The sequence below is a fragment of the Plecotus auritus genome, assembly GCF_963455305.1.
Source record: "Plecotus auritus genome assembly, chromosome: 8".
NCBI classification, from domain to species: domain Eukaryota; kingdom Metazoa; phylum Chordata; class Mammalia; order Chiroptera; family Vespertilionidae; genus Plecotus; species Plecotus auritus.
Genome location: NC_137782.1, coordinates 41,416,032 through 41,433,621, shown reverse-complemented (window position 1 = coordinate 41,433,621; position 17,590 = coordinate 41,416,032). Strand labels below are relative to the sequence as shown.

The 17,590-nt window shown below is 45.6% G+C and overlaps 1 protein-coding gene across 1 annotated transcript in view; it reads right to left on the bottom strand.

Annotated features, from left to right (window-relative positions):
- Nucleotides 1–17,386, bottom strand: part of GATA6 (GATA binding protein 6) — a gene marked incomplete at its 3' end in the record, with an annotated part of 29,743 nt that extends 12,357 nt beyond the window's left edge. Inside the window, exons 1-6 of the mRNA XM_080684194.1 lie at nucleotides 17,313–17,386; nucleotides 14,760–15,916; nucleotides 10,008–10,174; nucleotides 6,285–6,410; nucleotides 5,354–5,441; nucleotides 5,155–5,258 (exon numbers count right to left, since the gene is read on the bottom strand). Coding sequence (XP_080540320.1) covers nucleotides 5,155–5,258; nucleotides 5,354–5,441; nucleotides 6,285–6,410; nucleotides 10,008–10,174; nucleotides 14,760–15,879 — 1,605 coding nt within the window. The 5' untranslated portion in view covers nucleotides 15,880–15,916; nucleotides 17,313–17,386. The remainder of the gene's footprint in view (nucleotides 1–5,154; nucleotides 5,259–5,353; nucleotides 5,442–6,284; nucleotides 6,411–10,007; nucleotides 10,175–14,759; nucleotides 15,917–17,312) is intronic.
- Between the last annotated feature and the right edge of the window lie 204 nt (nucleotides 17,387–17,590).

The window sequence follows — 17,590 nt, the reverse complement described above, 5'->3', positions numbered from 1 at the left end:
CTGACTTGATAGTAATTTGAAATCCTTTCAAAGATCCACCTTCCACCTATATTACCAGTCTCATCTCCTACCTTTGGCTTCTTACACCCTGTACTCCAGCCACACTGAACTCGTAAAACTACCCCTGAAGTACCACAGATACCCATGCTCCTCTTCTTCCTGGAGACTCTTATCCCATTGTTTCCCCCACAAAAATCGTACCCAACTAATTTGAATTTCCTCTACTCTGTGGAGCCATCTCCAACTCTGCAGTCAGAATTCACCACTCGCTCCTTTTATCTACCTTACTTGGTCGCTCACTCAACATACTTCCAAATCTAACCAGCAGTAAGATCTGTCTATACCTGCCCCCACCACTACCACCACCTTATGAACAGTTTAAGATCAGGGACCTAGTTTTACTCCATTATAAACAGGGCCTCCCATAGCACAATGCTTTGTAAATGGAACTGTAAAGCAAGGACTTGTATAAAGGGTGGGGCAAAAGGACCACAGCTGTTCATAAGGAAACTAATACAATAATTAAAAATACAAGAACAAAATGTTTCGCTTCCTCACAACTGGAAACCTACTTTTGCCACATCCGTATGTTCAGTGGTTTCCTATTCTCAGACATGAAGTCTTACCACTTATTTCATTCCCAAATTAATCTTTTCCATCCCAAAGAAAATTTAAGAAATACCTTTTACCTACTAAAACTTGGGGATTAACATATATTATTAAGTTTATATATTATATACACATACATATTTTGCCTGCCTAAAAGTAGTTCTATAAAGAATTATTAAAAATTAAAGCCTACATAAGTTTGTATTAAAACTGCAGATATAGTATTGAAGTCATCATTAAACATATAATGTCGAAATACATGGAGATGAACTATACTGGAGTGAGCAAAAGTAGGTTTACATAATACAAATAAATAATACAATAATAAATAATACAAAAATAAACTATGTTTCACATACTCACAACTATAAACTTACATTTGCCCACCCCTGTATATATAAAGTATCTTGTAATTTTACAGATTTTTAGTTACAAGTCATAGGAAGGATAGTAATATTCATAAACTGTTAGATCTTTTTTGAGAATTGCTGAAATAGAACATGTTACTATATCTCCCTTCTAAATAACCAGAATAAAAAAACCTATAAAACATAACTCAGTCAATAAATTGAAATCAATGCAAGATTTAAATATTCTTATAATCCAGAATATTAATGCCAACTGAACACACATTTTTCAGTAAAACTACATGTATTAAGACTATTTTAGATATAACGAAAGAGTATTCAGGGGACATTTATCTTTAAGTTCAAAAGTCACAAAATTTAATCAACTGTCTCAAAAATTAAGTGTAATATATTATTAACAAACAAAGATTCCAAAGCAACAAGACAGAGGCAATTTTAATCCTGGGCTGCATGGAAGCAGTTCTTCCCAATCTCACACAGAACAAACTACTCTCTCTCTACCTCCACCACATGCACACACACACACACACTTACCACTGCACCCACAGCCTACAACAAAGAGAAACTGAGTCATAAGGTAGCCAGGTCATTCATTGACCTGAAGGTCATCAGAAGGAATGTCTCCATTTTCCCCAGGCAGGGGTCTAGTTAAAACACAAAGTAGCAACAAGCACTTAAGCTAAGACATGCAAATAAGTCAAAGAAATGAGGCTTCAGAGCAGCACAAAAATTATTTTCCTGGCACTTGTCCTGGAAGAATGCCGAGTGCTGTGCGCGGAGCCCTGCCCACACCTTCGCCCTGCTGGGGAGGGAGCCCTGGAGCCTCCTCGCAGCAGACAACTAGAAGTGCCTCCTCCAGAATCCTCAGCCCCTGCCAGGTTAGTTCAAGAACCAGGCCCCGCTCGTGACCTGGTGCCCCCACCTGCCCACATGCCCACATGCAGGGCAGGGGCATCAGGACTGAACAGAAGCCTGCTGGGAATGCCTACTGATGATCTAGAGCTGATTTCTCAGGGGGAATGAAAATAACCAGCAGCTTTGATTAAGACCGCTGCAGCGACATGACATCTATGCTGTAACTCCCCATCATTAAGGAAAGGTGGAGCAGTTATGCTGCCGTTGACATCTCAGTGGAAGAACAGGTGACCCCAGTTCCTGAGTTCCACTGGGAGTGTGCCTGAGGTCCTTTGTTTTGTAGCTCCGTTGTCCCTATTAAGGTAGGATAACCCTAATTTCCGCCAAAGGGGCTCCTGGAGATCAATGGGATGTATCCATCGTCATAGGAAGTTTAAACACTGAGCCAATGAAGATGGCATGTACTACGCACCAGATCCGACCTTGCTATGTGAATATAACATTTTCCTTACATACAGTCCTTCACAAAATCCTGTAAGTGGTCAGTACCAACACCGACTGCCCTCCAACATCATTAACCATGATCAAAATGGGGGGAAATACATCTTTGTCAGTACAACCCCCTTTCACAAATGCTTCTGCCAGCCGCTCACAGATTTAACTCCTCTAGCATGCTCTTTACAGCTCCCCTGCTGCCACACTGGCCAAGCACACCCAGAGAAGGCTCTGAAAGGTGCTAAGGGACCAATGGGCACACATGGCACTCCTTGGTGGTAACCTGGGGAGACCACTGGAGTCTACAAATATTCATAGAGGGGCACAGTTTCCAAAGGCAGCGAGCAAATTGGCTTCTGCCAAGCAGGCCTAGTTCCCTACAATAGGGATGGCAGGTAGGAGCGGATGGAGACATTCATGATGGACTCACCGTCCACAGAAAAAACCCACAACCCAGGTGACAGTTGAGTGCCTGTGGAGCCAGGCCAGGAGTGGGTCCCTGGGGTGAAGGGAGAATGGCGGGCAATCCACCCCACACCCCACACCCCACACCCCGTCCCCCCCCCCCCCCCCCGCCAGGAAAGCTGTCCCAAAGCATTTCTGAGGCCAACTGCAGATCATACTGTACAGCGGGTCTCTAAGGCTGATCACACTACAGGATGGATGACACAGCTCTCAAATCCCTGTCTCTAAAATCCTGTTGCTTTGCCTCCTGGCCTCTAGGAGGGAACTGTGTGTTCCTCCAAAGGGCACTGGCTGGCAAGCCACCTCTGGGTGCTGGGTCCCAGGTGACAGATGCTGGGACACCAAAGCAGAACTCCCAAGGTTCCTCTTGCAGACACGCCAGAGCCAGAGCCTGTCACTGCCTTTTCTCCCCTGGGAGGACAAATGATTGGACTTGCACATAGCCAATTTTGAAATTTCACATCACAAAACCACAAGAGCAAAATATGGATTCCACCCACTAGGGTTCCAAGTCCCCAAAGCTCATTGTTGGCAAATACCTATTTCTTTGCCATTTTTCATTCAAATCTGGCCTTTGCCAAGTTTAAGCTGGACTGTATCACCAACTGACATGGAGCTGGCAGCAATCCTCCTTTCTGCTAAAAAGCCTGCGGCCAAAAACCTGGCTGCTCCCTAAACACTTTGGAAAACCAGAACGTTGTTTTGCCTCATTTAGCCACATAATTGCTTTTGAGGACTTAAGGCATAATAGAAAATATTTTTAAATAATTTCGACATTTTCATTTCCCTACAAGGAACTGTTCTACTTACTACATTAGATCTTTAAAATTACTACATGTAACCCTTCTGTAAAAGCATGACACGCTAGAGTCCACTTTGATAAAGGCTAGAAACATCCTTTAACCAGGGGTCCTCAAACTACGGCCCGTGGGCCACATGCGGCCCGCCGAGGACATTTATCCGGCCCGCCGGGTGCCACTGCCTGTCCTGCTTAGCAGCCGACTCATCCCGGGCCCGCAGTGCGCATAGGAATTTGTTCATAGTTGTTTTTTAAAACTATAGTCCGGCCCTCCAACGGTCTGAGGGACAGTGAACTGGCCCCCTGTTTAAAAAGTTTGAGGACCCCTGCCGCAACAGACAAAAAGGAATGAAAGGCTTTTCCCCTTGTGAATCTCAGATTGAATTTCTTGTTTCATTAAAGAAAAAGCCCAAATGAAGTTGGGTCAGAGGACAAAGAGAAATAAATATAATTTTAGGCACAGTTTAAAATTGTTTTTAATGTTTAATTTTCATTTGTTTTAAGCCTGTAAACATACCATGAAACAAACCAGCTCTGTGGTTCCCAAACCCTGACTGGAAGACACCTCGAGGGCTTCAATTTCACTTGGGGCGCTTGTTCAAAAACAAGCATTTCCAAGCCCCACCCCAGAGACTCTGACTCAGAAAATTTGGGGGTGGGGCCCAGGAATCTGTAGTATTTCAACGTACCCCTAAAAGGGCAAGATTAATTGTAGAAAAACGTTTTTAAAGAGCATTCTATAAATAAATAAATAAATAAATAAATAAATAAATAAATAAATAAATAACATTCCAGATAAATTTGGGAAATACCAAGATGGGAAAATGCTCTTTACTTGAGAAAAACTGAGTTTCAATCACAGCTTTACAGCAACAAACTGTGTGATCTTGACAAAGACCCTCACTCACAAACCAAATTGCTCACAGGTTTATAGCAAGGTTGAATGAAAGAAGCCTGGGTATGATTAAGGTGCATTGAAAGAAGGCAGGCCTCCCAGCAAGAGGACAATAGGGTGCAGAAAGATCAGTGACTACAGCAGCATCTGACACATTATGATGAGCTATGTTTTGGGTAGATAGGAAGAAAGGAGAAAATGAAAGGAGGGAGGGAGGGAGGAAAGCAAAGGGAAGGGTTTGAGAAAAGAAAATTGAAAGCAAGAGTTGATATGATAAGCAAAAGCAATTTAAATGCCATAGGCTCTGGGGTATAAGAAACCACTGAGCTGATAGATTTTTTTTATCTACATTAGAAATACATATAAACTCAGATAAAAACCTGGAAATGACACAACTTAAAGCACTTCAAACCAAAACTTCTAGCTTTTACTTGGTTTAATTTAACCATAAAAATATGATATGGATCTTAATTAAGAGGTTTGCAAAGTACTTATGTTTGTCATTTTGTTGACATTTAAATGTAATTTCCTCTATAAACTATTCTTAGGTATCAGCTAACTAAACTGAACTGTTGGTTTAGACTATTGTACTATCAGATAAAATTTGAGATAGTAAACTGGAGAGCTACACACTAGTTTAGAAGAGTCTATACTATTTTAACACTTACCCCTGAGGCTGTTGGTTGTGTTGTAGGGGAAGTATTTTTGCTGCAATCATCTGAGTTAGAAGAGGTGGAAGATGGAGTCATAGGAACGGAATTATTACTATTGCCTGCAACAGTCAAAATTAACCTCATAAATACACGCATACTTTACTGTTAAGGTTAGCAAATACTTAACAATCGAATAGCACTTTATTATATTTACCAGAGCAAGCCTTTGACTTATTTATGTTCTTGGGTTTTCGTTTCCTGGTTTGAATTCCCTCTTTTTTCATAGCAAGCGGTCGGGGCACCTAAAAGCAAGAGTTGATATGGTAAGCAAAAGCAATTTCACATAGGCCATACAGTTAATAGTATATTGAAGAAAACCCAAACTTCAGCCAAAGAACCAACGTCAGCCCTGAAGGCCCTCATTTAAAAGAGCTTGGCATAAATTTCAATACCATTTATATTTTTTTCCCCAATAGATTCCAACTGCACAAAGACCCCAGCAAATGCAGATTCCTGCAGGGAAAATGAGGTGATTTGCCAAGGAGATATTATTCCTTCAATTAATGTTTATTGTTTTAAACAACTTCAATTTCAGAGTAAAACCACTGAAGATTTTCATTTCATAGAATTCATGTATTCTCTTCCTCCTACATATAGAAGGTTATTTTCCTTTTTAAGAGATATATTTATAATATTTTGTGCTGTCCTTAAAATGAAGTATAGAATCTTTCTAACTATAACTTTCAAATGGGTAGATTACTCCTTTATATAAATATTTGATTGCACTCAAGAATTAAGTTAATGTAAACTAGTTATTATGCATTTCTAGTTAGTTCCATGTTTTTCTCTTTTGCAGTTTTTTTTAAAGGGTTACTATCATTTTATCAATTCTAAAATATACATTTTTCACATTTTAATATTTCTAATATTGCAATGTCTTACAACAAATATGTGTGGCAGTTTAATTGACAGCATTTTTTGTTACTTACTGCTATTTAAGATAATAGTTTAACATGTCATCAATAACATGCAGACAATCAAATTTTCACTTTCATCCCCTTCTCCTTTGCTGACTTTTTTCTTAACAGAAAACACGTACAAACCATACTAAACACATATACATATGAGCAGAATACGTGGCGCACCCCATGGAGTTTCATGTAGAGTCCACAAGCATTGCACACAGGTTCGCCCTCGGCATTTCTACGCCACAAAGTGGTGGTTGTGGTGTGACAGTTGGCACAGGACAAGCCAAGCCGCCGGGAGGAAGGCTAGAAAGCACAAGAAAATAAGTGTACAGTTATAAGTGATTTTTATGTATATGTTACATACGTCAGTGTATCATGTCCCTGTCATCAACAAGCACGAGGCTGGTTATTAGAAATAAGAGGTCCCTTGAGAAAAAAAAATTTAAGTGTAATTAGACTGACCTTCCTGGACCAAGAAACAAGTTTTACAGTGGGCTCGATCCCACACATACATTTGATTTGTTCCAGAATATTAGTGTAGATTACAGAATAACCAAAACACAGTCATAATGTTGGCCAATAACTGCACCTACTGAAATGCAATCATAACTGCCTGCCAATATGTTAAGTGGCTTTGAGCAGTCTCCACTTCACATGAAAACTGAAGGTAATCAGCTCATATTTCCAAGATTTGTGCAGAGGAACAAATCAGAAACTTTGGAAGAACCTACCTATTAATAGAAATGGATTTTGGAAAATGTATAAAATGTTTGTAAAGAAGTATATTTTTAATAGATTCCATAATTATCATGATCAAATGCTGCTTGAATTTTTCATTTTTGCAAAGGATAAGCAAATTTTATGGCATTGTTTTAATGCCGTCATTGTCTTAAATACAATGATACTAATATATATTATTTACCCTGCAAGTATAATAATGAACTTTTGTTCACACAAAGGGTTAAATGTTATTATCAGAAGTCAACCCTCGGTTACTGACATTCTGATTTCCACGTTCCCTTCATGCCCATAACATCTTTAAAGAGAATTTATTTCCCCTAAATTAGGTGTGGAATATAAAGAATGAGAATTTAACCTAGTATAAGTTCCTCCTTAGAATGGCAAAAAATCTAAATTTGTTTTTAAATAACCTAGATAGGGCAATTAATTGTCACATGACTTCTGAAAAAAAAAGCTATAGGGAAAACACAGGAAACAAAGCAAATTGAAGGTCACTGTTTTTGGTAAGTGAGCTACACTAATTAATTAAAAAAAAAGAAGTTATAAAGGAAAATGCACAACAAAAAAAGGAAAAATTGAGTATGTATTGAAAACTCACAGATTAAAAAGGATAGAGATTTCCAAATCCTTTGGTGGCAAATTTAAAAGACACAATTGAACTTCTCATTTACAATTCACATCCTGTTGTATTACTTTAAGCATTACTCTTTACAGACAAGTTATAAAAACAAAGAGACACTGGTAAGCCTCTTAGCACTACAACATTTTAAGAAGTCAGTGCTAGGAAAAAAAATCAATTTGACTTTTGGTTGTAATCAATATGCTTGGCTTGGCTGACAGAACTATTTGAGAAATTGCTTTGCTAAAATGATGAAAACATATAAAACCTTAGGCATCAGGGTTTCTTTCTTTCAGTTCAAAAGATAATAATTTCTTAAATGCGCGATCAGAAAACTAGGGACAGGAAGGTCCCTTTTATAAACAGGTCATTTATGACAGTTTCCAGTGGAATTTGAGCCAATGTGAAGCAAACTTGTTATCAGAATTTGCCATTATAACAAAGAACTTTATGACTGTCAACTGCAGATCATGAGAGAAGCCAGTCCTCATAAACATGTGAAATGAAGGTGAGTGGGTTATAAAAGTTCCTTGTAACAAGTGATCTCTCGGTTATGTTCATCATTGAGAAGGAATTCAAGTTAACCATAAATCTCTTCTTTTGCAATGTAATACAAGTTCAAATTCAGTGATTGGTTCTGTAACTGCTGGCTAAACAAACTTAGGTTCAACATTCTACCTCTGATAACTAAGGTAGGCCCATCAAAACCATAAATAAGAATCCCACAAGGAGAACTAATTGATAGACACACCCTTCAACCCAGTGTCATTTATAACCCATTTATAAAGCATATTGGCTGACCTTGGTTACTGCCAACACAGTTGCCACATAGAAGGGAAACTAATTGGTTCAGAGATGTTAAAAAATTGTTTTTCTGGTTATTTTTACTTGTAAAAGCACAAAACAAATGACACAATCTAAATATGAATGATACTAGATTAAATTTATAAGGCAACTAGAACCAAAACGGCTATTATACTATTTTTTTTTTGCTCCATCTTGTAAAAAAGTTACTTTTGAGCTCAGCTATTTCTCAGCTCAATGCTCCTTTCCAAAAAAATAAAAAATAAATAATAATCAGTCTCATAGTTAATATATAGGCTAACACATGAAAACAAAGAACTTCCTTGGAATATTTTCCAGCCATTACTTTTTCTTTTCTTAATATCATGCATGTAGGAAAAATGAAAACCACAGGGAGTCAGACACTGAAGTTACGGATGGCCTTTGAAGAACTTAAGCTGTGGGAGTTTGTAACAAGTTTAAGGCGCATACACTCATTAAATTAACCTTGGCCACTTTATTTTAAACGCATTAAAAACAAAACAACCATAAAACTAATTGCTTCTCCTTAAGGTGTCAGACTTACATTGTGATGCAATTTCACTCTAATCTGTTTAACACAAACAACATGTGTTGCATTTGTCCCTGCTAATTAGAGTATAACAATTAAATAAATTACTTGGATACTTAAGATGTCTGGCATCTAACTGTAAAGTATTTTACTTCAAAAGGTATTAGAGTATGGGTGCTTGGCTACACAAATGTTAGCCTTACAGTGGGGCTTGTGAAAGCTTTATTTTTTCTAATCACTGCAATGGTAAATACCTTCTCCTAAAACACACACACACACACACACACACACACACACACACACACACAAAATATGACAAGAGATTGATCCCTGAAGAAAATCACAATTCCCATATATTAAAACACAGTAAAACATGTTCATATTGGTGAAAATGCTCAATTTGAGAAGAACACACAGACTGCATATTTATTTCTCAAGTTCTGTGTAGTTATCTGAACAGCCAGATTTCAAAATAACAAAGGTTAGGGTAAGTAAATTTTCACCAGACTCAAGGGCAATCCAAAAGATGAGTGGAATTTGTGGCTAAACCCTGTCTCACTAGGAGAGCTAGAAGGGACCCTGAGGTAGAAGGGACAAAATCAAAGACACCGCGAATGAGGCCGTAGGGAGAAGGGGAGTGAGATTGTTGTCATGTTCTGGTGGGGGTAGGGCATGAAGGGTGGGGAGTGAGAGATACTGTAAAGGAGCGTGGTTTTTCAAGAATAAAATCCAAACCAGGTCAGAGAACGCATAGAGAAAAAAATCTCCTTCCTTCACCTGCCCTGGTCGGTATCCTCAGCCGTTCTCCCTGGGTTACTACCATTACAAATTTCTTGTTTCCTCCCAGAATCATTTCGGTGCATTTACAAATACATGAAGAGATGTGTAAATATACATGTTTGTACTTTAAAAAGTGATAGTACCCTACTTTCTTTTTTTCTCTTTCACGTAAGGTGTCATTCCCTGTGTTAAACATGGGGGGAAGGCTGTTTGCATTCCCCAGACCTTGATTTCGGGATTACCTCCAGTCCAGCCCAGCGCTAGCAAATGGGGGGGTGGGGGGGGCGGGGGCGGGGGAGAATGCAGGGTACAAGTTCGACCCCTGCGCTGGGATCAGACCGGGGACTGCGGGCCTCCGGGCACCTGTCCCAGGCCGCCGGCGGAGGAGGGCGGCGCTCGCACTCACCACGCGCTTCTGCGGCTTGATGAGGGGCCGGCTGAGGCCGTTCATCTTGCTGTAGAGGCCGCAGGCGTTGCACAAGTAGTGGCCGGTGCCGTCCCGCCGCCACAGCGGCGTCTGGATGGAACCGCAGTTCACGCACTCGCGACTCTCGGGCAGGTCCTCCAGCAGGTCTGCGGTGAGAGCGGGGACGAAAGGCGGGTGAGACCGCGCCGCACCCGCCCCAACCGAGGCTCCCCGAAGACCCTCCCCGCCCCGACCCCACGGTGCTGGTGCTGACGACACCCAGCCTGCTTCCCTGCCCACGCCCTCCTCCACGGACCTTTCTGCTCAATAGCCAAAAGCCCCGGCGGCTGGTGATGTCCTATCGACCTGCTTACCATTCTCTGCACCCCTGGGCGCGGTCAGTAAAACCCTAGCAAAGTAGGAGACAGTGCAGGAAGCCCAGCCCGAGTCATTTGCCATCTACCACCAAGGACCTCAGGGTGGAGATGAGCTGTGGGGAGATCGATTTGGGTCCCCTGACCCCTTCTTTCCGGCTGTTCACAAGCTTTTCAAAACTGAAATCCATCATAATTACAGTATGCCACCTGCCAAACCCGAGCAAAGCATGGGACCTGGACACGGATCACTGACCCCTGCTCAAGCCGACAGGTTCCCTGGGACACAGGGAGGCTGCCTTACTTCTTTCATCTTCCTTTTTTCTTTTAAAAAGTATTTCCTGTATCTGCTACCCTTCCTTTTCCCCAATAAAAAAAATAGACTAGTGAAATTAGAAATACTATTCTCGAGCACTTATAATACCAATTAATTAGAAAATGATTCCCATCTCCCCAGGGGGAAAATACACTAGCATTAATAAGCAGAGATAAATGTTAAATTTTGTTTTCATGCCACAAGGACCAAATAGTAAAATATTCTGATTTTAAAGTGGGTCTAACTTTTTCTACCTGCAAAATTTCTACAAACGGTTGCTATTTTATTGATTCAGAAAAATCACGAAGACCATCCCAGTGCTAAATAAAACTGTTTCCTCTTTTCCTACACTGAAATTTCATCTTATGCAATCTTTCTAAATTGTGTTTATGTCATTTCTACTTGGTTAGTTTTCAGAGTAACTAACTTAAATTTGCTATCTAAAACAATCTTAAGAATAAATGGTTGTAACATTTATTACTTACCCTAAACTGGTTAAATATGAATGAAGAAATATTATCTAAAATGAGATAAGTACTTATTAACTAAATAAGTACTTTTTATTAAAATAGACTTTTTAAAACCATAAGTATCCCCTGTTTAGTGTTATTAATATTCTAGAGGGTTTAAATGTTCCAATTTGGCTTTCTTTAAGGATCATTTCTGAACCAATTTTTAAGGTAAATAAACATTACACTTTAGAGTTTTACTTGAAGATTATGTGAGCTACTGAGCCTTTCTATTCCTCCCCATTCCTGTGCAATGTACCATTCGTTTCTACCATTAACAGTTTGTTGTAAAGATATTTATATATGTCTTTGGCATAAAATACTCTTTAATTCCACTAATACTATTTACCCCACAAAACAAGTAAGTCTCCTTCCTCAAGAAACAAGTTTAAAAGAAACTAGCATCCTACATAACTTGAGTTCAAAGTTGTCATGGGATACTGCAACTTACAACACATCACAAAGATTTATTCTTCTCCGCCCTAAAAGCCACTATTGACTAGGGCAATCAGTAAAATGCTCAGGACTTCAAGGACACTGAAGTTAAACAAGGTATTTGTCTTTGTTGTTGACTTTAAAATGTTACCTATCAGAGCCTCTCTCAATAGAGGAATGGGGCATTCCCTGGAGAACCCAGCCCTGTGCCTGGCCGCCTTCCCCAAGATGGGAACAATAAGGAGAAGACAGTGTGAACTCTCCAGGTAAATCTTTTTAGTCATCTGAAAACCCAAAGACAAAACTCGAAGATCACAGTGGATTTAAACAAATATTAGCAAGTTTGCTTACTTTTAGGTAAGTAAAATCTCTAGATCCCATTTATCCTTACCTCTCCTCACTCCTCACCCAGCAGCTACAATCCTGTAACTGATTAAAGTAAGAAAAATGTTTTTAAATAAGAATTATAAAATCTGATGGCTCTGGTAGCCCCTTCATCAATTTCCGCCTACACATCATCATCTCTCTCCTAACATGGCTGCCTTGAGTGTCCCTGGGGAATGCAGACACAGGGGAGAAGGGTTCAGCCAGCAAGTGCAGTCCCAGAACCCAAAGAATGGAACACAGTTATCTGGAGCTTAAGAGAGGGCTGGGCTTGGGGACTGAAGCGAACCTCGTGTTCAAAAGACATGCTGGAAACTCTAGTGGTTCATTACCAGAACCAGGGAGAGATGTATGGAGCAGGTTCTCAGAAACCTCCCCTGGCAGGTTGAGAAAGCTCAGCACTCAGGTTTTATCCCTCCTGTTTGCCCCAATCAATTAAAGAGTGCCTCCAGAAATGGTTTGGTTTTTTAGGTAAATCAAAGTGGGAAATTTAGCTAGGAAGCTGGGAGGAGAGGGGCTGGGGGGTCGAGGTCTCTCTAGCAAGAAAACACCTGTGAGGACAAGCAAGGTTGGGGTTATTCGCCTCCACCACTTCCAGACTGACTTATTCTCGCTCAGTAATTCCCCACCTTCTTAACAGACGGAATGCAAAAGCCTGGGTGTTCCCATTTTTAGTTGTTGGGTTTTTTTTAAATATATTCTGGGCCTACAGAAAAACTTTCTAATTTTGCAGTGTCCTTTCCAGAAAGTAAAAATATTAGTGAAAGGATAGGCTAAGTTTACTGAATTTTTTTTTAAGAGAGAGAGAGAAACATCGATTTGTTGTTCCACTTATTGATGCATTCACTGGTTGCTTTCTTGTATGTGCCTTGACCGGACCAGAGGTCGAACCCAAAAATTTGGCATAAAGGGACAACGCTCTAATCAACTACCCAGCCAAAGCAGGATAGGCTAAGTTTAAAATGAAAAAAAAAAAAAACACACCAAAAAAACTAGCTTTCCTGCAATCATACCTTATTGCCTCTAAAAGGATTTTCCACACAGAACCAGTTACTTTAACACTCCAGTTCTGTCTTTTGGACTACTCCTCTTTCTCGGTCCTGTGAAATGCTGGAAGACGAGGGGAAAGGAACATGGAGATCACACTAAGATGTGTCATGGGACAGGCAGAGCCACAGGACCTTGCTCCAACTGCAGCTGCACCCCCCACCCACCCAACTCCCACATCCTTTCAGATTCCCTGCTAGACTTCTGACTGACAAAACCCTCACCCTAACAGCCATCCCCTTCCCATCCTTTGAAGAACCCTCATCTCCCCTCTCTCTCCTCTGGAGAGCCAGGCGTGGGTCCCTATGCAGCAGGAAGGGTGGCAGTGCTGTGCTCTGAAGTCTCTACTCAAAGGAGCAAACCTGCAGGGCCCCTCACACCCCCCAACCCCCCAGTGAGATGGTCTCCAGAGCCCGCTTCGCAGGGGAAGAAGAGGGAATTTTGAGACCAAAGTCTTAGAGCGGCTGGAGGGAGAGAAGAAGAGAACCTTCGCTTTCAGGCCACTAGAGTTTCCAGCATGTCTTTTGAACACGAGGTTCGCAATGTCTCACATGACCCTAACAGGACCCCTAGAAAACTTCCTGTCCCTAAATAGAAGGCTGAGGGGCTCAGACCTGGGGTGTGAAAGCACCAGGTAAAATGATTTAAGCTCACCCACCTCCTCTGTGACTCCCACAGATCCCTTCAAACAAACAGCGTTACCCGACCCCCCCCCCCACCAAGGAAGTCTTGTGTTAGGAGTCTGTCAGGCTATCAAACGAGTTAGATATAAAGTGAGAGGGACCTGTGAAAGCACCAGAATGCTGAAGCTAACCTAAGCAGGCCAGACACAGTTCACACCCTCCCCTGCTTCAGGGAACAACACTTCAAAATGGGCTCTTTCCAGGTATTCTGGCACTTGTTTTTTTCCCAGTCCACCCAAAAATTGCCCCCGTCACTGCCATGATAGTATGAGTGGGATTGGAAACTGAAAAATTGGTGGGCTGAACTCTAGAGGAAAAACAAATGTGGGAGCCCCAGACACCCGCCCAAGGATGCCAAGCCAAAGGGTCCCCCACCAGCTTTTCCTTGGGATAGTCGCAAGGCTGACCAGTCCATGTGTCCTGTCTGCTTTCCTTCTCACTGAGGTGGAAGTGTGGGTGTCCTTAGGTCCTGCTCCACCTGGAGCCCTTTTAAATACTCCCCTTGGGGAAAACACAACTCCTCACCTTTGGAGAGGTGAATTGAGTGGGCCTGTGTGCGTATTTGAGGCCAGGATGACTCTAGTGTGCAGCATTCTCCTAAATTTACCCCCAAAGGGAGTCTCATTCTTCCACTCACACAAAACTAGAGTCTTCCAAGGGGCTCGGGCCCTGCCAGTTCCCTCCTTGGCTGATTCCTTCCTAGTACCCATCCCATTCACTACTCATCAAGTTCTTGGAGCTTCTCCAGGCGCTGAGGTATATATACTGTACATGCTCATTCAGTCTCTTTCGTGGAAAGGAACCGAGACAATCCGCAAAATAGAAGCACCACATCAACGCTGCCAGACTCTGGGTCGCCCAGCTACAGGCTGACTTTTGCCCCCCCCCTCACACACACACAAGGGAAAACCCTGAAAACAGCGCCCCAGTGAAGTAGCTCTACACCCCCACTTTCGACCCAGTGCCCTGGGTCCCCAACCCCCACGCTGAGGCGCGACCCTTACCTGCGCTGGGGCCCCGCGGCACGGGGAGCGGGCCTCCGGCGCGGCTCTGCAGGCTGTGCAGCACCGGCGTCTCGAAGTGTCCGGCGGTCCAGGCGGGTGTCAGCGGCGCACCCACGTAGGGCGAGTAGGGACTCGGGTGGTGGTGGTGATGATGGTGGTACGTCCCGTTCAGCGACCGCGCGGCCGACAGCGAGCTGTACTGGTGCTCCCGGCCGCCCATGGCCGCCAGGCTGCCGCCGCCGCCAACGCCGCCAGCGCCCCCGCCGCCGGCCGCCGCGTAGCCCCCAGGGTCCCGCGCCGCGCCGTTGGCCATGGGCGGGCTAGCCGAGTAGGGGAAGCGCGCCGAGACGTGTGCTGCGGCTGAGCCGGCGCTGCCGGGCCCTGCGGCCCCGCCGCCCGCGGCGCCGCCTCCACTGCCGTAAGGGGGGCTGTCGGCCGAGGCCTGCGGCCACCCGGGGTGTGCACCCGCGCCGCCCGGGTGATTGGCGGGCCCGCTGCCCGCCCCCTGCAGGTACGGCAGGCCGGGCAGCATGGAACCCACGCGCGTGGTGGGCACGTAGACTGGGGAGCTGGCCGCCGCCGCCGCTGCTGCGGCGGCTGCCGAATGCACGAAGCCGCCGGGCGCGCCGTCGTAAGCGGCTGGCCCCTGGCTGGAGAGGGCGGCGAGGGTCTGGTACATCTCCTCGGGCTGCTCGGGTGCGAAGGGACTCAGCTTGGCGCCGCGGCTGGACCACAGCAGCTTACTGGCGGTCGCGGCCTGGTCGAGGTCAGCGAAGAGCAGTAGGTCCTCCCAGTTCGACAGGGCGCTCCCTGGGCCAGGGACCCCGGGCGCCGAAGGTCCGTGGGGAGTCCCGAAGGGATGCGAGGCGTAGGGGCTGAGCAGTAGCGACCGGGCCGGGGGTCCTGCCGCCGCCTCCGTGTCGAGCTGTGGCGTCCTGCAGTTGCTGACGCCGCTGGGGCCGCGCTCCCCACCCCGGGAACAGCAGGAGGAAGAAGTGGAGGAGATAGGGGAAGGCGGCGTGGAGGGCTCCCGCGCGGGAAAGGCTCCGGAGTCGCAAGCGTCCGCAGCCGCGGCCCCCAAGCGCTTCGACAGGCACCAGCTGCTGTCAGTCAAGGCCATCCAAGGTCCTGCGCCGCTGCACGCTGACTTCTAGCTCCTGAGGCGGACAGGGACAGGGGGGGAATAAAAAAAGGTTACCAAAAGCGCAGGCTGTACGACATCTCACTTCCACTCCCTTTCCTAACTAGTAAGATTCTCCAAAGATCCCTTTTCTGCCCTGGGCGTGAGAGTTGGTAAATGAGAGGGGACTGTGGCCTGAGCAGCCGCCACCAATCCTTCCAAGACCGGTATCAACCGCCCTCCCTCACCCGCACCTCTCAGGTCCCCTCACCCTCCCCTCTCAGGTCCCCTCACCCTCCCCTCTCAGGTCCCCTCACCCTCCCCGCTCACCCTCTCCGCAGCATCCTTCATCCGCGCGCGCGCGCGTTCGATCGCAAGGGTGACTGCGAGACTGGCCAAGATTTACCTCTCCCCAAAGTGACTCCCTCCTGGCCGTTCACCCACAAAGGCACTTTTAAGGGGTGGCCTTATCCCGCCTCCCTGCGGGTGCCCTTCGCCCAGAATGCCTCAATATGAAGATTGCCCGCTTGAAAATCATTAGCGCCAGGATGGCAACCTGTTCCGAAAACGAAACTGCCGCGTTCTCTCACAGTGGCTTTCCCAGAGCTCCCTGGACTGCGCTGACTAGACGGAACGCAAGCCCCAGAGAAAAATGCAACTCAGCCCTGAGAAGGTGGGGCCTGGGGCGGGGACGGCAGTCTTGGACCTTCCGGGCACAGGCAGTGCGGGACGCCCGAGGGGCTGAGTCTCACGCCCAACCCGCGTGCCCGCGGCTGCTCCGCACACCTTACACGCGGCTCGCGTTCCAACCACCAGCGCGTGCGCTCTCGCCCGCCGGGCCACCCTCCCATCCCGAGGTCCTCCCCAGCCGTGAAAAGGCGAGACCGTTCCGGAATCGGACGTACGGGGTGGATCGGAGTTCAGAGAAGAGGAGGGGGACGTGAGACCGCCCCGGAGACGAAGCCACCCCAAAGGAGAGAGCAGGAAGAATGACAGGGAGACAAGGAGGGGGTGGTGGAGGAGGACTAATGCAGCCCTGGCAGGCCTCCTCCGGGCCGCCTTTCCAAAGCGCTTGGGCTCATCGGAAATAGCCATATTAAAGTGAATGCTCACACACAGACCCGGGCTAGATAGCAAGAAAGAAGTCTCTTTGCCCGCCTGACTGGGGCTCCCGCCCCTTCGCGCCAAGATAACTCGGAGATAAGGCTGCGCGCAGATAAGCGCTTCGGAGAGAGGAAAAGACCTCAGAAGTTGGTACGCGGTGTCCGGGGAACCTGGGAGCCGCTACAGCCGGGAGTGGAGGAGGGAGACACCCTCGGAACCGACCGCGGGCCGCAAAGCCGCGGCCAGGAGAGTCGAAGCGGGGGCCCACGACGGGTAGGGAGTAGAGGGAAGGAAAGAGCAGAACACGAGCAGAAAAAAAGTAGCCGAACCTTGGGTGGGAGCTGAGCATGGAGAACGGCCGCGGCGGAGGGTGCTCCCGAGCGTGGAGAGAGGCCGAGGGCGCCGACAGGCGAGCGCGAGTCCGGGGTCTGTGCGGCGCTGCTGGTGAATAAAAAGGAGAGAGGAGGCGCCTCTTACTGCTCTGCCGGAAAACTGCAGCCTGCGCTCCTGATTGGACTCACCGAGCCCTAAACAAACAGCGCACGCCGAAGGGTGCCAGGCTGTGGGTCGGAACTGCGCTCTGCGAGCAGCTGGGCGCTGGAGGTGA